At 50.2% G+C, this 26061-nt stretch overlaps 1 protein-coding gene across 1 annotated transcript; it reads left to right on the forward strand.

The window, feature by feature from the left end:
• The first annotated feature begins 3207 nt into the window (after positions 1-3207).
• MEX3C (mex-3 RNA binding family member C) lies at positions 3208-10428 on the forward strand. The gene is made up of 2 exons (XM_073681334.1): positions 3208-3696; positions 6996-10428. The coding sequence occupies exons 1-2, from the start codon at positions 3420-3422 to the stop codon at positions 8189-8191; spliced, it is 1473 nt and encodes a 490-aa protein (XP_073537435.1). The 5' UTR covers positions 3208-3419; the 3' UTR covers positions 8192-10428.
• The last annotated feature ends 15633 nt before the right edge of the window (positions 10429-26061 follow it).

Here is a 26061-nt window from a genome sequence, read left to right on the forward strand (position 1 = left end):
GGGACCCCACCGGAGAAGATCTTATGGGGTTCACTCAAGAGACTCGGGCAGCTGCAGCGGAGCGTGCTGAGTGCTGCCGCCAACAGCTCGAGGACTTTGAGAGGGAGCGGAGAGAGAGGCGGGTCCGGGAACAGCAAGCTCAAATAAGGAGCGCGGAGCAGAAGAGCCGGGCCAGGAGAGACCCCCGTGCAGCGCATAGTCCCCGCACCACCGGGACTGTGATAAAGTTTAACCTGCAGCATGGGTGGGGCTTCATCCGAGACCACCACACCCTAGGCGACGTCTTTGTGACCAGGAGAGACGTTGAGTCCCACCTACCGGAGGGACACAGAGGTCGTGACCTTTACATCAGGGACGAGGTCACCTTCACCCGGCACAAGTGTGCCAAAGGTCCCTACGCCCTCCATGTGCATCGCCTGACGGAGGAAGAGCTGCGGTGTGAGGAGGAAGAGCAAGAGGACCCGGACGGGTCTGAAGCCAAAGGTAACCATAAAGCAAGAGCAGGAGGACGCCGTCGCTAAGTACAGCGAAGCAGAAGCTGTATATAGTTGCCCGTCGGGGCACCGTGAACTGGAACTGAAACTGAAATTGAAACTGTTGCTGTTGCTAATATAGTCCCCGTTGGGACCAGCCAAAAGTGAACTGTTAACCCCGTGTGTCCCTATTCCCACTGACCGAGGACTGAGAGCGGTCATTCCTCCCTAATACCTGGCCGAGGACTGAGAGCGGCCATAATCCTTGTATATAGTTGCGCTTCCTAAAGCGCCCCCTACCGGTTTTATAGGAAAACCAGTTTTCCAGAGAGACTGTCGCACTTTACCCGGTCACACGTTGCACAGTGACCGGAGGAGGAGCCAGAGGCGACGAGAATGTTTTAATATTGAAATATATATATATAATGTTTTTATATGTTTTATATGTTTATGCAAAAAGTTGTATGTTTTTGGTGTTATGTCTTACAGCCCGAGGACGTGCTGTGATTTACCAGGGGGGAATGTAGCACCCTGAGGATTCGGCTGCTACAGGGGTATTGCACCTCAACCCAGAGGTGTGATATTCCACTCCCGGGTAAGGATGGAGTGTGGAACTGAGCTCGGTAGGCTGCATGCACTACATACATCCCATTTCCGGGGAACAGGCCGACGGTACTCCCACTTAGAAATGTGCAGGTACGACCGAGTCTGTTCCTGGCTGGAGTGGGAGGGGGGTGGTACATCCCAAGTAGTGTAGGGGCAGATAGGGGGAGCAGCCTGGGTAAAGATAGGAGCTCATTGGGTGCTGGTCACCTGAGCTCACACATAGAGGGTGTATATAAGGTGGGCACCATCAAAGAACAGGGTCAGTCTGTCAGCCTTTGCAGAGAAGTAAGAAGCAGAGGAGCAGAGCAGCCCCAGAGAGAGGGAGAGGAGAAAGCAAGAGAGACCCAGAGGGGGAAAGAGAAGAGAGGACTCTGAGACCCCAAATCCAATCCACGGGTGAAGAGTCGGCATCAGGGTACCGGAACCCAAGCTGGTGGGGGCAAAAACTCACCCCAGCCAGAGACCGGAGGCCGTGGGCAGCGTCTGCCACGGCCACCCACCACATCCACCACGAAGGCATACCACGTGGAGGGTCAGGGAACCCAAGGCCAAGGGTCTCCCAACAGAAGGCCCGAGGGAGCTGGACCTGGGTGGATCACTAGTGGGGACGGCCAGAGAAAGGACAGAAGGAGAGCTCAGGGTCACGCTCCGGACTCGCTTGGGGGTTGGCTGGATCCAGGACCTGGTGGATGCAGCACGGCTCGGGAGGTCACTTGAAGCTGGAGTGACCGGAACATCAGCAGTGAGTAAATACCCTAAACTGCATAACCCGACTCTGTCTTCCTTTAACACCTATGCTGCACCACCACAACCCCCATCCTCTGCACCTGACCCCCTGAGGCTATACCCCACCCGTTGGGGGTTATACCACCAAAAGCTGCACCAACACCATCAGCCTCAGCGGACCCTGCTGCAGCGGCGGCCATAGTGACCGCAATACAACGGGTGGCGTAGTCGACATTAAGAACTTAATAACATCTGTAGGACTGCCACATACAACTGAGTTTGACACCCTGGGCACGGACCGGGTCACAGCCACTCGGAAGACTACAACTCCCATCTGATCCGGCTCCGGATATTCCCCCTAAAGAATATGGCCCAGGGGGCGCGTCATATACACAGTAGGGCACAGAAATAATGCAATAGATGAGACAGGTGACGTAAAGCAGAGCTATCATTATGGGAGAGGGATAAACAGTTATGGACGTAAATATTGGAATAGTTCATAGATAAGGACTGTGAAAGTTTTATTGTCCTGTGATTGAGGTCTGCTCCGGGGCTTTGATACCTATTAATCCCATCTAATCTGCTGGAACTGTAAACTGCTGCATTTTTGACCCAGCGAAAGTCAGCAGCATCAAAAACTCATCGTGTGAACACGGCCTAACAGCGCCAGCAGCTTTGTATTCCTAGACGCCCAGCTAAAGTCTGGCCTCCATAGGAGACTGTTATTTGCATTAAATACTAAAAAGTAAAAAATACATGTGATTTTTTGTTTTGTTTTCATTTTTTACTTTTCTTTTTTTATTTGAAAAATTAAAGTTTATATCAGCCGCAATCTCTTAGTTGAAAAATAAATGTAATAAAGGCATATTTGTCACAGTTGTGTCTGTAAAGGTCCCATCTATGGAAATATACCATATGGATATTGTAGAGATAAAAGACTCCACAGCTGCCGGCTTCCAGTCTCTACACATTATATGCTAAAATGTATGATGTTCATCAGAACTACAACTCCTCCTGCAAAAAAAACAAGCCCTCGTAAGGAAATGTCAATGGAGAAATAATAAAGTTATGGGTTTTTGAAGAAAGGTTAGGAAAAACAATGAGCCGGTCATGAAAGTGTTAAGGACGCAGATAATATGAAGTCATCCCTTTAAATGCATAGGTGACAGAGTTGACCCCGCCCCCTGCTACACAGTCTGACCCCGCCCCGTCCTGTCTGTGACCTGACCTCACTCCACAGACTCCGGCCCCGCCACTGACGTCACCAAGGCAAACCCCGCCCACTAAATCACACACTTCCTCTTCCTTCCCCTGCAAGGCCGAACACCCGCCCCTCTGCGTAATTGTCATCTGGAATTCACCAATCAGAGCCCAGAATAGGTTTTCCTCACTCGTCTAACAGCCAATGGGCTGCCGGCCTGTTGTGCAGGGGGCGGGGACTAGAGGCGTGTGCAGCCGGGTTCGGAGAAACAAAGAGAAAAAAAAAAAGAGGGAGTGGAAAGAAAGGAAAAGTGGAGCGGCCGGGCGCAGGCGGAGGAGCCGGTGCGGGCGGGAGGGCGATGTCTGCGGGATCCATGAGTTGATTGTCCGCAGTGTGAGCGCGCTGTGATCGCCATGCCGGGCGGCGGGGGAGGCGGCACTGCGGCCTCCTGGAGCCCGGAGCTGGAGGAGATCCGGGTGAGGCTAGCCGCACTGGAGGCCCCGGCGGAGGCTGAGGAGGAGGACAGGCCCGGGGAGGAGGAGGCGGCCGTGTATCCCGAAGAGCTGCTGCTGCTGGGGGCGCAGTACCCGGAGCAGGCCGCCGTCACCGTGCGCAGGAAGAGCGTCAACACCAACGAGCTGGTCCCGGTGCCCAGCTCCGAGCACGTCGCCGAGATCGTGGGGAGGCAGGGTGAGTGCGCCCGGAGAGGGGGCCGAGATCGTGGGGAGGCGGGGTGAGTGCGCCCTGAGAGGGGGCCGAGATCGTGGGGAGGCGGGGTGAGTGCGCCCGGAGAGGGGGCCGAGATCGTGGGGAGGCGGGGTGAGTGCGCCCGGAGAGGGAGCCGAGATCGAGGGGAGGCGGGGTGAGTGCGCCCGGAGAGGGAGCCGAGATCGAGGGGAGGCGGGGTGAGTGCGCCCGGAGAGGGGGCCGAGATCGTGGGGAGGCGGGGTGAGTGCGCCCGGAGAGGGGGCCGAGATCGTGGGGAGGCGGGGTGAGGGGGCCGAGATCGTGGGGAGGCGGGGTGAGTGCGCCCGGAGAGGGGGCCGAGATCGTGGGGACGCGGGGTGAGTGCGCCCGGAGAGGGGGCCGAGATCGTGGGGACGCGGGGTGAGTGCGCCCGGAGAGGGGGCCGAGATCGTGGGGACGCGGGGTGAGTGCGCCCGGAGAGGGGGCCGACGTCGTGGGGACGCGGGGTGAGTGCGCCCGGAGAGGGGGCCGACGTCGTGGGGACGCGGGGTGAGTGCGCCCGGAGAGGGGGCCGACGTCGTGGGGACGCGGGGTGAGTGCGCCCGGAGAGGGGGCCGACGTCGTGGGGACGCGGGGTGAGTGCGCCCGGAGAGGGGGCCGACGTCGTGGGGACGCGGGGTGAGTGCGCCCGGAGAGGGGGCCGACGTCGTGGGGACGCGGGGTGAGTGCGCCCGGAGAGGGGGCCGACGTCGTGGGGACGCGGGGTGAGTGCGCCCGGAGAGGGGGCCGACGTCGTGGGGACGCGGGGTGAGTGCGCCCGGAGAGGGGGCCGACGTCGTGGGGACGCGGGGTGAGTGCGCCCGGAGAGGGGGCCGACGTCGTGGGGACGCGGGGTGAGTGCGCCCGGAGAGGGGGCCGACGTCGTGGGGACGCGGGGTGAGTGCGCCCGGAGAGGGGGCCGACGTCGTGGGGAGGCGGGGTGAGTGCGCCCGGAGAGGGGGCCGACGTCGTGGGCAGGCGGGGTGAGTGCGCCCGGAGAGGGGGCCGACGTCGTGGGGAGGCGGGGTGAGTGCGCCCGGAGAGGGGGCCGACGTCGTGGGGAGGCGGGGTGAGTGCGCCCGGAGAGGGGGCCGACGTCGTGGGGAGGCGGGGTGAGGGGGCCGACATCGGGGAGGGGGGCGGCCGACATCGTGGGGGGGGGGCGGGGAGAGGGGGCCGACATCGGGGGGGGAGGCGGGGTGAGGGCGCCCGGAGAGGGGGCCGACATCGGGGGGGGGGAGGCGGGGTGAGGGCGCCCGGAGAGGGGGCCGACATCGGGGGGGGGAGGCGGGGTGAGGGCGCCTGGAGAGGGGGAAAGGGCCGAGGAGAGAAGGAGGGGGCCTGGGGAGAGAGGGAGGGGGCCGGGTGACAGGAAGAGAAGGGGGTCGAGGGAGAAGGCCCATAAGGAGAGGGGGAGAGAAGGGGCTGAGGGAGGGGGTCCGTAAGGGGAAAGGGGGGCCCGAGGAGGGGGAGAGGACCCCTAAGGAAAGAGAAGGCGAGGGGGGTCGGGGAGAGGGTAGAGAAGGAGCTGACTGGGGAAGAGAAGGAGGGAACTTGGGGGGGGGGGGGGGGGTGGTTAGGATAGAGAAGGTGGGGGTCCCGGGGACATGAGAGGAAGGAGGGAGGGGGAGATAGATTTAAAATAAAAATGGTGGAAACTGGCACAAAGCTTCTAATTATGATGATTATTTTCTTTACATAATGGTATAAAAGTTGCAAAATTTTCCGTAACAGCCGAGCGGCCACCATTGTGGCTGATAAGAGAATCCAAAGCGTGCTGGAAGTTGTGGTGTAGACGAGAGCTACTGCAGAGGCCCCAATATGTCACATGTAGGGGGGCAGCATAGTCCTGACCTCACGTTGTGGATTTCTGCAGCAGATCTCGGGCGCTTGTGGCCTCTGTCATGGGTTTTGCCCGATGGCCTCTTGTTACCGCGGCTCGGTGATTCCCGCTACGTTTTTCCCAAATTCTTTTGTCTCCTCTTCATATTATTTTGGTCACTGGCATTAACTGGGTCGAGGGGGCACATTTTGTCATAGACTGGAGACCTTTAGAAGGTTCTGTTTCAAAACTTAAAAGGTGCCCCCAATCTCACTGCAGCAGTGATGTCCCGTAGTGACTGATAGCAGAGATTGGCAGCAGGGGTCATGGGCTGGGGGCTTCATCACGACACTGTAGAAGGGGATCGGTCCCATACAGCCCCCACTTTAATGGTTCAGTAAACCCCTTAAAAGACTATTGAGAACAAAGTTCCTCTCTCTAGTCCCAGGTCTATGATGACCGAATACTTCTCACAGCTGAGGTTCTGCTACAGCTGTATCCAGTCTAAAGAAAAAAGATCCTCTGGAAATTCCAAATTTACAATTTTTCCCCCAGGGAAATTGTTTTTGTACCGTGTTAGCCAGTAGATAGAAAAATATTTAGATTTGAGAGTCCTCAGTGGTTGATACCTTTTAATGGCTAACTGAAAAGATGGTAACAAGTTGCAAGCTTTCAGACTACTCAGGTCTCTTCATCAGGATAGTATGATGGCCTCACAAGTCTGAAGGGCATAACACTGGACCTAGTCACAGGACAATAAAACCTTCACACTCCTTAACTGCTAAAATATTTATAGCCAGAACGGTTTATCTCTTCTGCTTTCCGTCACCTGTCTCATCTATTGTATTATTTCTGTGTCTTATTGTGCATAAATATGTGACTCTTCAGATTTTGGGTTATACTAGCCTGATGAAGAGACCTGCGTAGTCTCGAAAGCTTGCAACTTGTTACCTTTTAATGGCTAACTGAAAAGATGGTATCAGCCACTGAGGACTCTCAAATCTAAATATTTGTAAATTTTTCCCGGCAATGATACAAATATGTGGACCGCAATTGGGAACCTTGAAAACAGTGTTGAATTGAAAGATGCAGCGATGTGTGCCCGCACCCGGGGGTCTGCGTGTAGATGAGGGTGGCTCGGGGAAGGGTCGGCTGCTGAGAATTCGTTGATCATTCACTTAGGATGAGATGATGTCATCGTAGTTTTACAGCATGACATCGTTCTGCTGCCCAGAAGTCGCCGGCTCGTATCATTGATGATGAGATTTCCCGGACTGATGACCCATTCCCTGTAAATGGATAAAAATTGTCTCAAGGACATGGGAATTTTTGATTCTATAGTTTGCTGCTCTTTGCTTATGTTACCGGCCACCTCTATCAGTTTTCATCCTCTGATGCTTTATTAACCCCTTTAATATTTTCTTTTTTCTTTCCCCCTTAGGCTGTAAGATCAAAGCTCTGAGGGCGAAGACTAACACCTACATTAAAACTCCGGTCCGAGGGGAAGAGCCAGTATTTGTCGTCACTGGAAGAAAAGAGGACGTTGCCATGGCCAAAAGAGAGATCCTCTCGGCAGCCGAACACTTTTCTATGATCCGAGCATCTCGTAACAAAAACGGCCCCGCCGTAGGCAGCACTCAGTGTACCCCCAACCTTCCAGGTCAAACTACAGTTCAAGTGAGGGTACCCTACCGGGTGGTCGGCCTCGTGGTGGGGCCAAAGGGAGCTACCATAAAACGCATCCAGCAGCAAACCCACACCTACATCGTCACTCCAAGCCGAGACAAAGAGCCGGTATTCGAGGTCACCGGGATGCCGGAGAACGTAGACCGGGCCCGGGAGGAGATAGAGATGCACATAGCCATGCGCACCGGCAACTTTATCGAGCTGAACGAAGAAAACGATTTCCACTATAACGGTACCGATGTGAGCTTTGAAGCATGCGGCCTGGCATCCAACTGGTTAAACGCCAACGCCACCGCTCCAGGCCGAAATAAAATGGTCTCCAACTATCGCAACGATAGTTCCAGTTCTTTGGGCAGCGGCTCTACAGATTCCTACTTCGGAAGTAACCGGTTGGCTGATTTTAGTCCAACGAGCCCGTTCAGCGCAAGTAATTTCTGGTTTGGGGAGACCATGCCCGCCATGGGCTCTGAAGAGCTCACCGACACTTCTGCCTTCGATCCAATACCATCTCCTTCCGAGACTATCTGGGCTCCTTTCGACCCAGCAAATTCCCTCTCCGGCTTTGGAAACGAGGTCAGCGCAAAATCTCAGCGTCGTGGCAGCATGTCTCCCACTTTTGCCGAGGGTATGGAGTACCCTCTCCCGAGAAGTATTAGAAGTGACCTTTCAAGCACAAACGAGGGTGGGCTTCCCATCTACATCCCAGCCTTCTCCAATGGTACCAACAGCTACTCTTCTTCCAGCGGCGGCTCCACTTCCAGCTCTCCACCCGAGACACGGCGGAAGCACGACTGCGTCATCTGCTTCGACAACGAGGTCATCGCCGCCCTGGTTCCCTGCGGCCACAACTTCTTCTGCATGGAATGTGCTAACAAGATCTGCCAGAAGGACATGCCCCTCTGCCCGGTCTGCCAGTCTCCGGTCAACCAGGCCATACAAATACATTCTTAAATGTATCACAGATATTTATCTCAAAACAAAACACTCTATAGCAATCTTCCTCTAACACGTATATATAAATCTATATAGTCGCATATATGGAACAGGCGAGAGTCAGGCTAAATATAGAGAAAAAACTGCTGCTACCACCTTCTTATAAAAAGTTACCGCATGCCCAGGATGACTTTGGTGGTGTCCAGCTAATTGGCATTAACATGTTCGATGTCGGTATAGTATACACGGTAAATTATGATTTCCGGTTAGTTTACATTCACAAATATGTTTACATAGGTGGAAACAAGCGTCTAGATTTCTATTGTCAATTCCACTGCCTTTAAGAAGTAATTAAGACAAGGAATGAAAAGAAGCCGCTCCTCATCTGAACGTCCCGTTATAATTCACTGATGACCGATCTTCAGTCAGATCCAGAGCTGCATTCAGAATTCTGCAGGTTGGCGGCTCTGGCACGCCCTGCTTAGTTTAGTGTCCGCAGTTCTAGCTCTGGACATCGTTTTGCTTTTATTAAACTCGTGTAAAGTTATTGTACTTACATCAGTAAAGAAAATATGACTATAGTGTACGATTGGTTGGGACAGCCTTATAGGAAAGGTGGCAGCCTGCAGAACTCTGAATGCAGCTCTTGATGTGATGAGAGCCAATTCACAATATTGTTTAATTCCACAACTAGAGAATGGGGAAAAGTTATGCCAGTCAAGAAAAAAAAACTGGCAGTGTTAGACATTCTTTAGAGAAAAATTTAGACAGGAAATTATGAATAGAATGTTTTCTACCCATTGATTTGGATCAGCTTCAAATTTTGGAAGAAATTTTAGGAGTAACAAAACTCTGCAAAGTTATGAATCTTTGTAATCTACGTCATCACCTTATTCCTAAAATTCCATCCTGAAAGTCCTGTTTTATCTGCCTTAATTTATGCGCTTCAGTAGCTGATTTGAACTACAGCCGTACCAAGAATCTGTCCTCAATTGTGAAACCCACAGGGTGAGTGTGAATAGTGGTTGAGAAGCTCACACTGGAGGACGGCTCCTTGCAGATCAAATCAGCTTCTCTAAGTGCATGAACGAGGCAAATAAAACAGCTCCATCAGCGCAGAGTTTGGAAGCAAAATGAGGGATATTACAAATATTTATAACTTTTACAAAGGTTCAGTAATTTATAATAAAAGTTTAATCTTTTAAGTACCACCAACCCCAAATATGGCCGCCTGATCCCCCGACCACTTATTAAACATTCAGTGTGATTATAAAAGATGTTCAGATTTGGAGATGAGCGTCAGAAACTAATGTGGCAGTATTTGCAATTTTTTTTTTTTCTGCCCCCACCACCGTGGGGCGCTCTAGTGGAAACACTACCACAAGGACTGTATCGTTTGCCAGTTTATAGAAATCTCTGGATTTATTTTGAAAGCTTTACAATGCACAACGCAGCTAATAGCGGAGCCTCCATTCCTTCTATTAGTCTGATCAAGTCATTCAATCTGTCGGGGAGAAGAGAGAAAAAAAATTTATTGTAAATGTGAATAGTTTTTATGAGCCAGCCGTGACTTGAATGAAAATTTAGCTTTATGTAACCAAGGGAAAGGCTGGGAATTTCTTGACTATATTCTCCTATATTATATATATCTATAATTTTTATTTTTTAGAGACACTACTTGACCTGCTCTGTAATAAGTGAGTTACCATCGGCACCATATTGTGAATTACGGCAGGTGTAGTTCTATATTTTTATGTTTTTAATTTTTACATTTCAGCCTGTGGATTTATTTAGTTAAATCATTTAAGTCCAGAATATTTATTTTTTTTTTTTGTGGCTAGACCAACAACAAAAAAAACAAAAAAAAAATAAGGATTTTTATATTTTTTAAAACTTTATTTTTCTTTTCCCTTTTTTATTTTTTTTTCACAAATACAAAACTGAAGCTGTATAGTCCGTGTTCTGACTATTAAATATAAATCTTTATTTTTTATTTCCACTTGAAGTTACATTTCGTATAAATATATATATAAAAAAAAAGTTTACAGATTTATTGTTCTGGGATTATTTTTATTTTAGACTTTTTTTTTGGGGGGGGGGGTTCTAATATTTGCCTTGATGGCATATTATTATTATAATGTATTGCAAACTTTTGATGCTAATCGCTTGTAGAATAGCGCGAGTCAGTATTGGAACATTTTAGCTGCCGTCTTAGCAAGTTCGCACGAGCGTTCGCCAAGCATGTGTTTTATATATTTTAAAAAAAATAATAATAAAAATCTATTATTGCATCGTACACGGCAACTAACAAGCCAAGGAGTTACCCGATACATTAGGTGCGTGTACCATTTATATTAACTACAAAACGTTAGTAGGGAAAATCTATTAATATAGTTTAGTATTTGCTAATTTTACTACACTTTTGTTATGTATATGTAGGGACGTCTAGGGATTATAAATTCAGTTTGAGTAAAGGTTAAAAACCATATATTTTATGATAAAGGGCCTTTAACTTATTACGGCCAAAGCACTGATATTATATATTTGCTGTAAAGAGAATTATAAGAGTTTTATTTTTTGGATATTAAACGTTAATAAAGACATGTTTCCATTAACTTATTTCTGCCTTTTATTGACGCTGTATACTGCACCACATGGGACACGTCCTCTATATACTACACCGCACGGGACACATCCTCTATATACTGCACCACATGGGACACGTCCTCTATATACTACACCACACGGGACACATCCTCTATATACTACACCACACGGGACACATCCTCTATATACTACACCACACGGGACACATCCTCTATATACTACACTAAACGGGACACATCCTCTATATACTACACCACACAGGACACATCCTCTATATACTGCACCGCACGGGACACATCCTCTATATACTACACTAAACGGGACACATCCTCTATATACTACACCACACGGGACACATCCTCTATATACTACACTAAACGGGACACATCCTCTATATACTACACCGCACGGGACACATCCTCTATATACTGCACCACATGGGACACGTCCTCTATATACTACACCGCACGGGACACATCCTCTATATACTACACCGCACGGGACACATCCTCTATATACTACACCGCACGGGACACATCCTCTATATACTACACCGCACGGGACACATCCACTATATACTACACCGCACGGGACACATCCACTATATACTACACCACACAGGACACATCCTCTATATACTACACCGCACGGGACACATCCTCTATATACTACACCACACGGGAGACATCCTCTATATACTACACCACACGGGAGACATCCTCTATATACTACACCACACGGGACACATCCTCTATATACTACACCACACGGGACACATCCTCTATATACTACACCGCACGGGACACATCCTCTATATACTACACCGCACGGGACACGTCATCTATATACTACACCACACGGGACACATCCTCTATATACTACACCTCACAGGACACATCCTCTATATACTACACCACACGGGACACATCCTCTATATACTACACCGCACGGGACACATCCTCTATATACTACACCGCACGGGACACATCCTCTATATACTACACCGCACGGGACACGTCATCTATATACTACACCTCACGGGACACATCCTCTATATACTACACCTCACAGGACACATCCTCTATATACTACACCGCATGGGACACATCCTCTATATACTACACCGCACGGGACACATCCTCTCTATACCGCACCGCACGCACGGGACACATCCTCTCTATACCGCACCGCACGCACGGGACACATCCTCTCTATACCGCACCGCACGCACGGGACACATCCTCTCTATACCGCACCGCACGCACGGGACACATCCTCTCTATACCGCACCACACGGGACACGCCCCCTCTATGCCGCACCACACGGGACACGCCCCCTCTATGCCGCACCACACGGGACACGCCCCCTCTATGCTGCACCGCACGGGACACACCCTCTATATACTACACTGCACATTATCTACAGTTGAAAGCAGAAGTTTACATACACTATATAAAAGACACATCTCCATGTTTTTCACAATATCTGACATGAAATCAGAATAAACCTTTCCCGTTTTAGGTCAATTAGGATTACCATAATTTTTAATATTTGCCAAATACCAGAATAATGAGAGAGAGAGAATGTTTTAAGGCATTTTTATTACTTACTGCAAAGTCAAAAGTTTACATACATTTCATTAGTATTTGGTACCATTGCCCTTAAACTGAATGACTTGGGTGAAACGTTTGGGATCTCCTTCCACAAGCTTCTCACAATAGTTGGTTGGAATTTGGGCCCATTCCTCCTGACAAAACTGGTGTAACTGATCCAGATTTGTAGGTCGCCTTGCTCGCAGCCTTTTCAGCTTTGCCCATAAATTTCCAATAGGATTGAGATCAGGGCTTTGTGATGGACACTCCAAAACATTGACTTTGTTATCCTTAAGCCACTTTGTTACCATTTTGGCAGTATGCTTCGGGTCATTGTCCATTTGGAAGACCCATTTTGGCCCAAGCTTTACTTCCTGGCTGATGTGTTGAGATGTCGCTTCAGTATTGCCACATAATCTTCTGGTGATCAGCCTGTGGCCCTGCTGAGGTGTTATGGAAGCCCAGGTGGCTTTGATAGCAGCCTTCAGCTCGTCTGCATTGTTGGGTCTGGGGTCTCTCATCTTCCTCTTGACAATACCCCATAGATTCTCTATGGGGTTAAGGTCAGGCGAGTTTGCTGCCAATCAAGCACAGTGAAACTGTTGTTTTTAAACCAGGTATTGGTACTTTTGACAGTGTGAACAGGTGCCAAGTCCTGCTGGAGAATAAAATTTCCATCTCCAAAAAGCTTGTCGGTAGAGGGAAGCATGAAGTGCTCTAAAATGTCCTGGTAGACGGCTGCGCTGACTTTGGTCTTGATAAAAGACAGTGGACCTACACCAGGAGATGACATGGCCCCCCAAACCATCACTGATTGTGGAAACTTCACACTAGACCTCCAGCAGCTTGGATTGTGGCCTCTCCACTCTTCCTCCAGACTCTGGGACCTTGATTTCCAAATGAAAATTGGAACTCTGGGACCTTGTGGAGTGTGTCAATGACTGCCTTCTGGACATCTGTCAAGTCAGCAGTCTTCCCCATGATTGTGGAGCCTACTGAAACAGACTAAGGAACCTTTTTAAATGCTTAGGAAGCCTTTGCAGGTGTATTTTGTTAATCTTTTAATTTACTGAAATAATGACTTTTGAGTTTTCATTGGCTGTAAGCCATAATCATCAACATTAACAGAAATAAACACTTGAAATAGATCACTGTTTGTAGTGACTCTATATAATGAGTGTCACTTTTTGTATTGAACTGAAATAAATTAACTTTTTGATGATATTCTAATTTAGTGAGATGCACCTGTATGTAATGCCCACAATAGCAAAGGGAAAAGCAAACAGTGGAATTACAGTAAATTATTATACAGTGTGAATACGATTCAACTATACTGGGTATTAATAGAATTGTTTTAACACTATTGTTCTGTTATTACAAGTAAACAATTTATCATTCGTGATATGTTGGACCTATCTTCTCCATCTGAAGTGCGTCACAGTACTATCGGGCCCGTCACAATCGTCTCTCTGTCACTCCAAGCAATACGGACCGTCATACAGGCCCTAACTGGAGTTTACAATACTCCGCCGCCAGGCCTTTATCGAGTCACTTTGCATTCCCATCATGGTGACCGCCTTCGTCCCCTGAAGCATGGCCCCAATCCACTTTGTACCGTATGTCTACAACAGAAGCTGCGGCTCACACGGTCGTCCCGCTTCTGTGGCCTGGTTGTCTCTCTCAGCCTTGGCCCTGCTCTGGTCTCCCATCTCCGGCTCTGGTTACTTGGTTCTTCACTCGGATTTGGTCACTCGTAATGGCGGCTGTATATCAACTCCGCTGCACCCAACGGTCGACCTGCCACATGTCCAGGTGCCGGCTCTCCCCCTTCACTGCCCTGGGAATTTTATAATCCCTAACTGTGCCACAGCTATCTCCTGACCCAGTGTCTCCTCCAATCTATTCACTTCACTTTTCAGTTTCTACTAATGTAATTCTCTCTGTTTTCTCTTTTCCTATCATCTTTGATCAGCAGATGCCGGTGATCGCTTGCAGACACCCAGTTAGGCATTAACTGTGAATCTTCTCACTTGTCCATCTCTTTACACTCCTACCTTCTTTAAACTCGCCAGTCCTCGAGTGAGAAAGATTGGGTCTCGCCTTAGATGCTCCTTGGGACGGCCCCAGCATTGGTAATATCCGGCACTGGGGTCACATCAGGATGACTCCTCTCCTGGAGTCACTCTCTAAGCAATACAGACCAATGTACAGGCCCTAACGGGAGTCTACGATACTCCGCCGCTAGGCTGCAAGTCCCGTATCGATAAGTCATTTTGCACACCCGTCATCCTAGTGTCCCCTAAAGCACGGGCCTCATTCCCCTTTGTACCGTACATCTACACTAGAAGCTACAGCTCACACAATAGTGCCTCTTCTGTGGCCTGGCCGTCTCTCTCAGCCCTGGCCCTGCTCACTGAACTCATCTCCCGGCTCTGGTGACTCGGCAGGGGATCTCATTACTTGGTTTTTCACTCAGGTCTTGTCACTCAGGTCTGGTCACTTGTAATGGCAGCTGAAAGCCCACCTTCAAACAAAGGGTTTGACCACCAGGATCGTATACATGTATAATTGAATAAATCAGGACAAAATTACACTGTTCAATGTCAATCAAAAGGCAAATAAAAAAAAACGTATAACGAACAATATCTGAAAATACCATAAATTTTTATTGATGCATAGAAAATTCCAATGGCAACAAATATATTCGTGGTGCGCCAAGAAAGGCACCACAGATATCCACATGAGGAGGAAGCTTATAAATAACGGTACAGACAATCAAGAGGGGTGTAACAAAGTATCCGCTCAAAAATTAATATATACTTCCTATGTCTGGACCATAGATAGGTGTTAAAGTGCACAGTGCATTGTACAATTTCAGAAAAACCATCCCACACCTAAATACATATACAAGTATGCTACCACTACTCACATGTCTTAGTCAGTCTATGGTGCCGCCGCCCCTACGCACGTTTTGGCCCTGTGCCTTCTTCCGGGGGTATGGCATTATTAGGATCGGTATCCCTTAAGTATTGCATACTGCCCAATAGCAAAGCCATCCCACAAACACTCCCAGTGATAGGTGCGTAACACGTACACCTAAACCCCAGCACTCACATTCGGGTACGTCTAGTCAGAACACTAGATCACATGGGCGGAATCCCGCCCACTAGGTCACATGAGTGGGAGTCCCGTGACATCACAGATCCGCCCACCGTGAAATAGCGTCATCGGCGCCATAGCCATGCGCACTAGTGCAGTAAACCACACACACACTGCGCATACACCATAAAATCCTAGTGACGCCAGAAAGACGCATCGCCATCAAACACACAGAAGGATGCCAAACATCTCACAGGTAAGGCGATTGTTCTTATAGCAATGAAAGCTGAACGTAATGTCCCTGTAATTCACATGGACAGAAATGTCTAAACAGAAACGGGACTAATCAACGGGATGACCATAAACAGTATCCAAACAATAAGATGTGTAAAGAATAAACATAAAAAAAGTATACACTATAAGAGTCCTTGGTACACAAGTTCAAAATATTCAAAATAAATCTAATAAAGAAAAACAAAACAACAACAACAAAAAAATAATAATTTGTTGCCATTGGAATTTTGTATGTTTTTAATGATTTGCTTCAATAAAATTTATGGTATTTTCAGATATTGTTCGTTATTCGTTTTTTTTCCTTTTTGATTTGAAAGCCCACCTTGCTGCACCGCACGTCCAATCTGTCAAAGGTCCAGGCGCCAACTCCTCTTCACTGCCCTCCTGAGCCTTTTATAATTACACCTGACCTGGTGTCTCCTCCAATCCCGTCCCCAGGGAACATGCACTTCACTCTTCAGTTCCTACTAATGTAATTTTCTCTGCATTCCCTTTTCCTATCATCTTTGACCAGCAGATGGCGGTGCTCGCTTGCAGACACACTGTTAGGCATTAAATGCTTGAATCTTCACACCTGCCCATCTCCTTATATATACATCATATAGGAGACACTGTGACTGGTGAATATAGTAATGCCACATGCCACCTAAAATGAAGTACACTGTACCCCCTATTGCGATCATGTATAGATCCTTCCGCACCCTAGATATATATTATATATAGTGCCCCCTACCTGGATGAAGTAGGGTACAGCTAGTTTATTCAGCATATAATGAACTGGTTTGCAGTTCAGAAGTCATAAAAAGATGGGTACGTATTCGTAGGGAGCCAGAGTGGCCGGTTGTCACCAAACTTTCCTCAAATCTGATATAATAATACTTTTACTGAACTTTTTTTTTTTAAACAATGTCAAAATATTCTATAACGTGATTTTAGTAGTCGGTGCTGTTTTACTGCTATAGAGCTCCAACTTTGCATTCATAGGGCTGAATTAAAAAAATTCTGTCCACCTGCTTTCACCACTAGAGGGAGCCTATGGCATATGGTTTTATATAGTACATTTCTAAGCTCCACCTAGTGGTGGATGCAGAGATTCCAGTCTGTCTCTGCAGAAGCTTCTGAGTTCTGTATATTTAAAGTGCTATAAAAATAAAGACATTGATCAACACATAACTATGAGCCTGTATGGTGTAGAAATTCAGAGATTCACTTTAAGTCTGCAATATTGGTGATGGAAACATGTTATTACTACTTTATGTAGATATAAGTCTGAAGCCTTTGTAGTGAACTCGTCGTCTTAAGTCACCGCTGAGTATTTCACCTGCTCCGTGTTACATCCTGCACTGCTGACCTAGTTCTTACTCCCTTCTAATGTACCAATGGCTTCCTGCCAGCTGTGCATTTATTGACGTGTTTTACATCGACATCAGATTGCTTTGCACAGTTTTACCATGTGATGGTATGTGTCATACAGCAACGTCCATACATAATTTACTCTCAGCTCCCTATTAATGCCCTGAAGATCAGAACATATTGATTTTCTTCATCTAAAGTGCTGCAATCCAGTGTAACAAAAGCCATACGTGCTGACGGAAGACGTCACTGACTGCTTTACAGATCACTTACCTAATGGACGGCACATCTCTTCTTTTGTATACCGGGGTAGGGGGTAGGCAAGAGGCAGTATTCATATAGAGCCCCCACTGCACACATAGTGCACAGATACCAAAAGCACAAAACCTTAAATTGATGTACATGATAGTATAGTACTTATATTCTTGTACATAGGAGCAGTATTATAGTAGTTATATTCTTGTACATAGGAGCAGTATTATAGTAGTTATATTCTTGTACATAGGAGCAGTATTATAGTAGTTATATTCTTGTACATAGGAGCAGTATTATAGTAGTTATATTCTTGTACATAGGAGTAGTATTATAGTAGTTATATTCTTGTACATAGGAGTAGTATTATAGTAGTTATATTCTTGTACATAGGGGGCAGTATTATAGTAGTTATATTCTTGCACATAGGAGCAGTATTATAGTAGTTATATTCTTGTACATAGAGGGCAGTATTATAGTAGTTATATTCTTGTACATAAGGGGCAGTATTATAGTAGTTATATTCTTGTACATAGGGGGCAGTATTATAGTAGTTATATTCTTGTACATAGGGGGCAGTATTATAGTAGTTATATTCTTGTACATAGGGGGCAGTATTATAGTAGTTATATTCTTGCACATAGGAGCAGTATTATAGTAGTTATATTCTTGTACATAGGGGGCAGTATTATAGTAGTTATATTCTTGTACATAGGGGGCAGTATTATAGTAGTTATATTCTTGTACATAGGGGGCAGTATTATAGTAGTTATATTCTTGCACATAGGAGCAGTATTATAGTAGTTATATTCTTGTACATAGGGGGCAGTATTATAGTAGTTATATTCTTGTACATAGGGGGCAGTATTATAGTAGTTATATTCTTGTATATAGGGAGCAGTATTATAGTAGTTATATTCTTGTACATAGGAGCAGTATTATAGTAGTTATATTCTTGTACATAGGAGCAGTATTATAGTAGTTATATTCTTGTACATAGGAGCAGTATTATAGTAGTTATATTCTTGTACATAGGAGCAGTATTATAGTAGTTATATTCTTGTACATAGGAGTAGTATTATAGTAGTTATATTCTTGTACATAGGGGGCAGTATTATAGTAGTTATATTCTTGCACATAGGAGCAGTATTATAGTAGTTATATTCTTGTACATAGAGGGCAGTATTATAGTAGTTATATTCTTGTACATAAGGGGCAGTATTATAGTAGTTATATTCTTGTACATAGGGGGCAGTGTGATGAACCTGTAGCCGCCATCTTGGTAATGATAAATCATATCCAGGGATGGCCACACTTCAGCAGCCCCCACCCTTGGGACCTTCTGTTAAAACGTCAACTAGATAGTTTCCCCCCATCCAGGCTCCTGTAAGATAAGAAGCCTACTTAACACTTGAATGCTAGGAGCTTCAAAGACTTCGAGAGGAAACACAGCCAGCAGGGGGGGGTGCTTCGTCTATCTGTACCTGACCATTTGTCCCATAGGACTAGTTTCTTTGTCTGTCACAAGCATGGAGGCATAAGATATAGAAACATGAATAGTACACGCATGTTGCGTGGGATGGGCCAATAAAAAAATATCACGGCGTCCCGGAGCCATTGCGCACACAAGCCTCCGCGGTAGACGTTTGTACGTGCTCTGGAAGCCAAGATATAGCGCGGAGCCATTCCTGAGGACCGTATGGTATCATAATTGATATCAAAAGGTCGGTTACGGCGGCCCGAATCCATGGGAACCCCTGGGGGTATCATGAGACCATCCCAGAAGAAGTTATTGGGTTCCATAGAATTTGGGCTTCTGATCGAAGTTAGACCTGAGGGTGGAGACTGAGCCAGCTGACCTCACCAGCAGTGGGCGGGACGGGGCAGGTAAGATAGCAGGACAGACAAGAGACAAGTCAGTTTTTGACCCAAGAGTGGTGTGCTGAACATCTGAGCACCAGCTGAGGCCACCAAGGGGAGGAGCAGTTTGACCATGCGGTGGTAGGCCTCAGCCTGTAACAAAGAACCGTGCCTGCGACCGCAGAATCCTCTCCCTGCGTCACAAGAAAATCAAGAAACCGGTAACTGATATGCTGTGGTGATTCTGTGTGTTGTATTCCATTGTTGTATAGTTTAGCCTGACCTTATACCTGTGTATATTTAGTTGTATATCGTGTATCTAGTGTATTATTATAATCAATTACCTCAAGTAATTGTGGGCCTGCCTTTTATTCTGCATAACGAACGCACGTCCGTGTGAGCTCGGCTCAAGCCAAAACGCTACCCAGGGTTGGTTCCTGACCCGATATAGGCCCATTCACGGACTGGGCGTATATCTAAAATAGGGACTGGTGGCAGCATACCAACTGGGGATTGGGGAAGGCTGGTAGTGACGGTCGGAGGTTCAGATATATATATTCCTGGCGCGGCCAAGGAAGATATATATACCACCCTCACTACAGAGGGCCCCGATACCCAGTAGGTTACAGGACAGTCTCTCTGGCGACCGCTTATCCTAGGTGCAGTTCCTTGACTGACCTGAGGCTAAGAGGGTGCTAGCGAGTTGTGCTGTGTAGTGACGTTACGGTTTAGTGACGTTGAAGGGAACACTCTACCGTGTTCCCTGCGCTGGTTGCAGCTTCCTGGCACTACTTTCTCTAGGTGCAGTACCTTGACTGACCTGAGAGGTAAGGGGGCGCCAGAGAGCTGCACCCACCGGCCGGCTTTCATCACATTGGTGGCAGAGCGGTGGGATTGCAGAATAATAGTGTTGTGGGACCCCTACTCCCAGGCACTAAAGACTGCCAGTGGTAACTTCCACTGCTGGAGTCTTAAGGTCAGCCCAACGTTAGACGGTCAGGCTAAAAGTATAACAAGGTGTGTGCAAACTCAGGGTTGCAGCGGTGTCGGTTACCAAGATGGCAGACGGCACCAGGAGCAAGACCCTGCAGGAGGCTAATGCTACGGTCCGTGTGGCAGGAGGGGAGGACATTGTTACTCATGGCGAGGAGGAGTCCAGCCCGGGCACCTCAGGGAGCCAGTCCCCAGTATACGGTCCCGCAGTGGGCTGCCCACCACCTACCCAGCCCAGCCTGTCCAGATCACAAGCCCTTTTACAAGCGGCTATGGCAAGTCTCCAGTCTCATGGCGATGCCGTCTACAAAACCCTCCTGGCAGCATCAGAGAAGGCAGCGGAGGAGGAGCGCGAAGCTGCAGAGCGCCGGGAGGCTGCGGAGCGTGAAGCTGCAGAGCGCCGGGAGGCTGCGGAGCGTGCAGAGCGAGCTGCGGAGCGCCAGCACCAACTGGACCTGGCCCAGCGGGGGCTTCCGCTAGAGCAACCAACCCATCAGGAGACCAAGTCGTCCAAAGTCCGAGCTGAGGACTTCCCTCTACTGGAGAAGGATGGGGACCTGGACTCCTTTCTGGTGGCATTTGAACGGACCTGTCTTCAGCACCATCTGGCCCGGGATCAGTGGGCCAGATACCTGACCCCCCGTTTGAGGGGTAAGTCCCTGGATGCCTTGGGGGACTTACCTGCCGGGGAGGTACAGAACTACGACTGCATCAAGCGGGCCCTGATCCGGCAGTACAACCTCACTCCCGAGTCGTACCGCCAGAAGTTCCGGAGCCTGCTGCGTGGCCCCAAGGACACCTGGACCGATCATATGCGGGCGCTGTTGAGAGCCGCAGAGCACTGGACCTCGGGTCTAGCGCTTACTACCCGCCAGGAGGTCCAGGAACTGTTCGTCACGGAGCAGTTCTTGTGGAACTGCCCAGAGGACCTCCGACAGTTCCTCCGTGACCGAAAACCAACAGGGGCTTCTGCTACAGCCGCCCTGGCAGACGAGTATGCCAATAACAGGGCGCCTGAGCTGAAGAAGTCTGCCAGCAGCACCTGGAGAGGGGGTAAGCCCAGTCATGCCCCTGTTTCCCCGGCCCCTAGAACACAAGGGGTGTATCCCCCTGTTGCCCTCTCCAGGCAAGGACCAGACGTAAGACGTTGTCATCTATGCAACAAACCAGGACACTTTAGGGCTGAGTGTCCCCAGCGCCAAAAGACCCCATCCCAGTCCCAGAGAGCGCCCAATGTTTTGTGTGTGGGAGGGGGTGGTGGTAGGTCCCTGGACAACATCCAACCCGTCACCATAGGCCGTTCTGCGGTCATGGGACTGCGGGACACGGGCGCTGAACGAACACTGGTACGGCCTGAGGTGGTGTCCCCCCAGGACTTGGTACCAGGAAAGACTCTTTCCGTCTCCGGGGTTGGAGGCGTGGAGCCGGCACTTCCCGTTGCCATGGTGTATTTGGACTGGGGTGCCGGAAGGGGGATGCGGGAGGTGGGAGTAACGCCAAATATTCCCGCAAATGTTTTATTAGGGACCGACTTGGGGCGTCTAGTATCGCAGTATGTACCCTCTGAACCCCCAAGTTCGGCCCCCCAAGAGTGTATTGATTTGTCTGCTGCTAATGCCAACCATGTTGTATGTAGTGTGCGTCCTGCTGAGGAGGAGGGAGTGAAACCTGAGGGTAACACCTGCACAGACACAACACAAACAGGGTTAGTGAAAGCAGGTGGGGAGTGTGGGGATGCCCGCAGAGGTGCTCAGCCGGCGTGCCGTGACCTCTTGTCCTCCGGTGAGGGAGGGGGCGGGCAGGATTCTGTAGAGGGAAGCTCAGGGATGGAGAGGGGGGCAGCTACCGGCAGTGTAGGGCTCCCAGGGGTATCCAGGCTGCTGAGTATAGGCCCACTGCAGGGGGAGGAACAGGCCATGGGAGGTGGGGGTGTCCCAAGAGAGGAGCCGCCAGGTAAGACCCCAGGGCAGGAGTTCCCCACATCCGAGATGTCCAAAGGCCTAGGAAGCCTGCCTGATCGGGCGGCTTGGTCAGAAACAGAGGGGAAGCAGGCACTACCCACGGTCACAGCGGTCATAGCCGCTGTCACCAGGAGTGGGAGCGCCGGAGCCCAAGGAGCCTTGCAGAGGTCCGACGGCTTCCCCACTTCTGACCAAGTGTCTGCCGGGTCAGACAGCGGCCAGGTGACATGCCCGGAGGGGCTGACAGAGGATGTGGCAGTTTCGTCGATTCTGGCCACATCAAGTCAGGAATTTCAGGCTGCGTTGGAAGCAGACGACAGCCTGAAAGCTCTCAAGGAACAGGCGGCACAGCCTCCCATGGAGTCAGACTGCGAGCGTGTGGTCTGGGACCAGGGACGGCTGTACCGGGTAACGGTCCAGCAGGGTTCACCGGAGGCGTGGCCCAGGGACCGACAGTTAGTGGTACCCTATCCGTTCAGGGCGGAATTGTTGCGGATCGCACACGAGATTCCGATGGCCGGACACCTAGGGATCGCTAAAACCAAGGCCAGGATAGCTCAGCATTTCTACTGGCCTGGGATGGGAGCCGCGGTGGGTGCCTACTGCCGTTCGTGTGACACCTGTCAGAGGGTGGGGAAGGCGGGGCCGCGCCCCAAAGCCCCACTGGTAACTCTGCCAATCATCGAAGAGCCTTTCTCGAGGGTCGCTGAGGATCTTATTGGACCTCTGTCCACTCCCAGCCACTCCGGGAAATGCTTCATACTCACGGTAGTGGACTATGCCACCCGGTACCCGGAAGCGGTAGCTTTGTCGTCCATTCGGGCCGACAAGGTGGCTACCGCCTTACTGGAGATCTTCTCCAGAGTGGGTTTCCCCCAAGAAATGCTCACCGACCGAGGGACCCAGTTCATGTCGCGGCTGATGGAGTCCCTCTGTAAGCAAATGCAGGTGCAACATCTGGTGGCCAGCCCGTATCACCCACAGACTAATGGCCTGTGTGAGCGGTTCAATGGCACCTTAAAGCAGATGCTTAAGATGTTGGTCGACTCCCACGGGAGAGACTGGGAGCGTTACCTCCCACACCTCCTATTTGCTTACCGGGAGGTTCCGCAGGCCTCAACGGGGTTCTCCCCCTTTGAGCTCCTGTACGGGCGATGGGTACGGGGCCCCCTGGCTCTGGTGAAGGAAGCATGGGAAGGGGATTTGGCCACCCCCGAGGTGTCGGTCATCGAGTATGTCGTGCGCCACCGGGACAGGATGATGGCCTTGGCAAAGCTGGTGCAGGACAATATGGCCCAGGCCCAGGCCGACCAGAAGCGGTGGTACGACCAGAATGCTTGTGAGAGGACCTACCAGGTGGGTCAAAAGGTGTGGGTACTGGTCCCCGTACCACAGAACAAGCTTCAGGCAGCCTGGGAAGGTCCCTACTTCGTGCACCAGAAACTCAATGCCGTCACCTATCTGGTCACCCTGGATCACGCCCGTGGAAGGAGGAAGGCCTTCCACGTGAACATGATGAAGGCTCATCATGAGCGGGAAGCGACTGCCCACCCAGTGTGCAACCTTCCCGAGGAAGGAGAGGTAGAAACCCTCCTGGATCTGCTCACCCAAGCCAAGGCGGGTGGGTCCATCGAGGATGTGGGGGTTGGCCACCAGCTCACGGAGGACCAACGGTCCCAGCTGGGGACCACCCTGCACCCCTTCCGGGGGCTGTTCAGCAGCCTGCCCGGAAGGACTGAGATGGCTGTCCACGACGTGGACACTGGCGATCACCCGCCGATCCGGCGTTCAGCATATCGGGTCTCTTTCGAGGTGCAGGGAAACATGCGCCAAGAGATAGACGAGATGCTGAAGCTGGGGGTGATCCAGGCATCCAGCAGCGCGTGGGCCTCGCCTGTAGTCCTCGTACCAAAGAAGGACCGAACTACACGGTTCTGCGTGGGCTACCGGGGGCTCAACGCTGTAACGGCCACCGATGCGTTCCCCATACCACGCATCGATGACCTGCTCGATCGGATGGCCGGGGCTAAGTACCTGACCCTCATGGATCTGAGCCGGGGGTACTGGCAGATTCCTCTGACCCCCGCGGCAAGGGAACGCTCTGCCTTTATCACCCCTTTTGGACTGTACGAGTCCACAGTGATGCCATTCGGCATGAAGAATGCCCCTGCCACTTTTCAGCGGATGGTCAATACGCTGCTTGAGGGACTTGAAGGGTACGCGGCTGCGTACTTGGACGATATTGCAGTCTTCAGTCCCACTTGGGAGGATCACCTAGAGCACCTGCGGCAGGTGCTCGGTCGGATCCACCGGGCAGGCTTGACCATCAAGCCGGAAAAGTGCCAGCTGGGCATGAGTGAGGTCCTCTACCTGGGTCACCGGGTAGGCGGGGGGGTTCTGAAGCCAGAACCGGGGAAAGTGGATGCCATCGCATCCTGGCCCACTCCTAGGACCAAAAAGCAGGTGATGTCCTTCTTGGGGACCGCCGGGTACTATAGGAGGTTCGTCCCACACTATAGCACCCTGGCCAAGCCCCTGACGGACCTCACCAAGAAGAAGCTGCCCGTCGCAGTCGACTGGACAGTCGCCTGCGAGACAGCTTTCGGGGCACTCAAGGCCGCCCTAAGTAGCTCCCCTGTACTGCAAGCTGCCGACTTCGACCGGCCGTTTGTGGTACAGACCGACGCCAGTGACTTTGGCCTCGGTGCTGTGCTAAGTCAGGTCAACACGACAGGCCAGGAACATCCTGTCTTGTACCTGAGCAGGAAGCTACTGCCCCGGGAGGTGGCTTACTCCACGGTGGAAAAAGAATGCCTGGCAATTGTATGGGCCCTGCAGCGTCTGCAGCCCTACTTGTACGGGAGCCATTTCACCGTGGAGACGGACCACAACCCCCTCAGCTGGTTACACACGGTCTCTGGGTCGAATGGCAGGTTGCTACGCTGGAGCCTCGCTCTCCAGCAGTACCACTTCTCCATTCGCCACAGAAGAGGCCGTGACCACGGTAACGCTGACGGGTTATCCCGGCAAGGGGAGGGTGCAGAAGGACGCACGGGGGAACACAGGAATGTGCTACCCCCTCGCGCCCTCGTATAGGGGGAGGTGTGATGAACCTGTAGCCGCCATCTTGGTAATGATAAATCATATCCAGGGATGGCCACACTTCAGCAGCCCCCACCCTTGGGACCTTCTGTTAAAACGTCAACTAGATAGTTTCCCCCCATCCAGGCTCCTGTAAGATAAGAAGCCTACTTAACACTTGAATGCTAGGAGCTTCAAAGACTTCGAGAGGAAACACAGCCAGCAGGGGGGGGGTGCTTCGTCTATCTGTACCTGACCATTTGTCCCATAGGACTAGTTTCTTTGTCTGTCACAAGCATGGAGGCATAAGATATAGAAACATGAATAGTACACGCATGTTGCGTGGGATGGGCCAATAAAAAAATATCACGGCGTCCCGGAGCCATTGCGCACACAAGCCTCCGCGGTAGACGTTTGTACGTGCTCTGGAAGCCAAGATATAGCGCGGAGCCATTCCTGAGGACCGTATGGTATCATAATTGATATCAAAAGGTCGGTTACGGCGGCCCGAATCCATGGGAACCCCTGGGGGTATCATGAGACCATCCCAGAAGAAGTTATTGGGTTCCATAGAATTTGGGCTTCTGATCGAAGTTAGACCTGAGGGTGGAGACTGAGCCAGCTGACCTCACCAGCAGTGGGCGGGACGGGGCAGGTAAGATAGCAGGACAGACAAGAGACAAGTCAGTTTTTGACCCAAGAGTGGTGTGCTGAACATCTGAGCACCAGCTGAGGCCACCAAGGGGAGGAGCAGTTTGACCATGCGGTGGTAGGCCTCAGCCTGTAACAAAGAAC

This window comes from Phyllobates terribilis, unplaced genomic scaffold (assembly GCF_046119375.1).
Source record: "Phyllobates terribilis strain yellow unplaced genomic scaffold, ASM4611937v1 Scaffold_1__5_contigs__length_1240528914, whole genome shotgun sequence".
Lineage (NCBI taxonomy): Eukaryota > Metazoa > Chordata > Amphibia > Anura > Dendrobatidae > Phyllobates > Phyllobates terribilis.

Coding starts and splice junctions, on each gene's coding strand:
- MEX3C (XM_073681334.1), top strand. CDS start 3,420: ATGCCGGGCGGCGGGGGAGGCGGCACTGCGGCCTCCTGGAGCCCGGAG. Junction 3,697..6,995: donor CGAGATCGTGGGGAGGCAGG/GTGAGTGCGCCC, acceptor TTTCCCCCTTAG/GCTGTAAGATCAAAGCTCTG.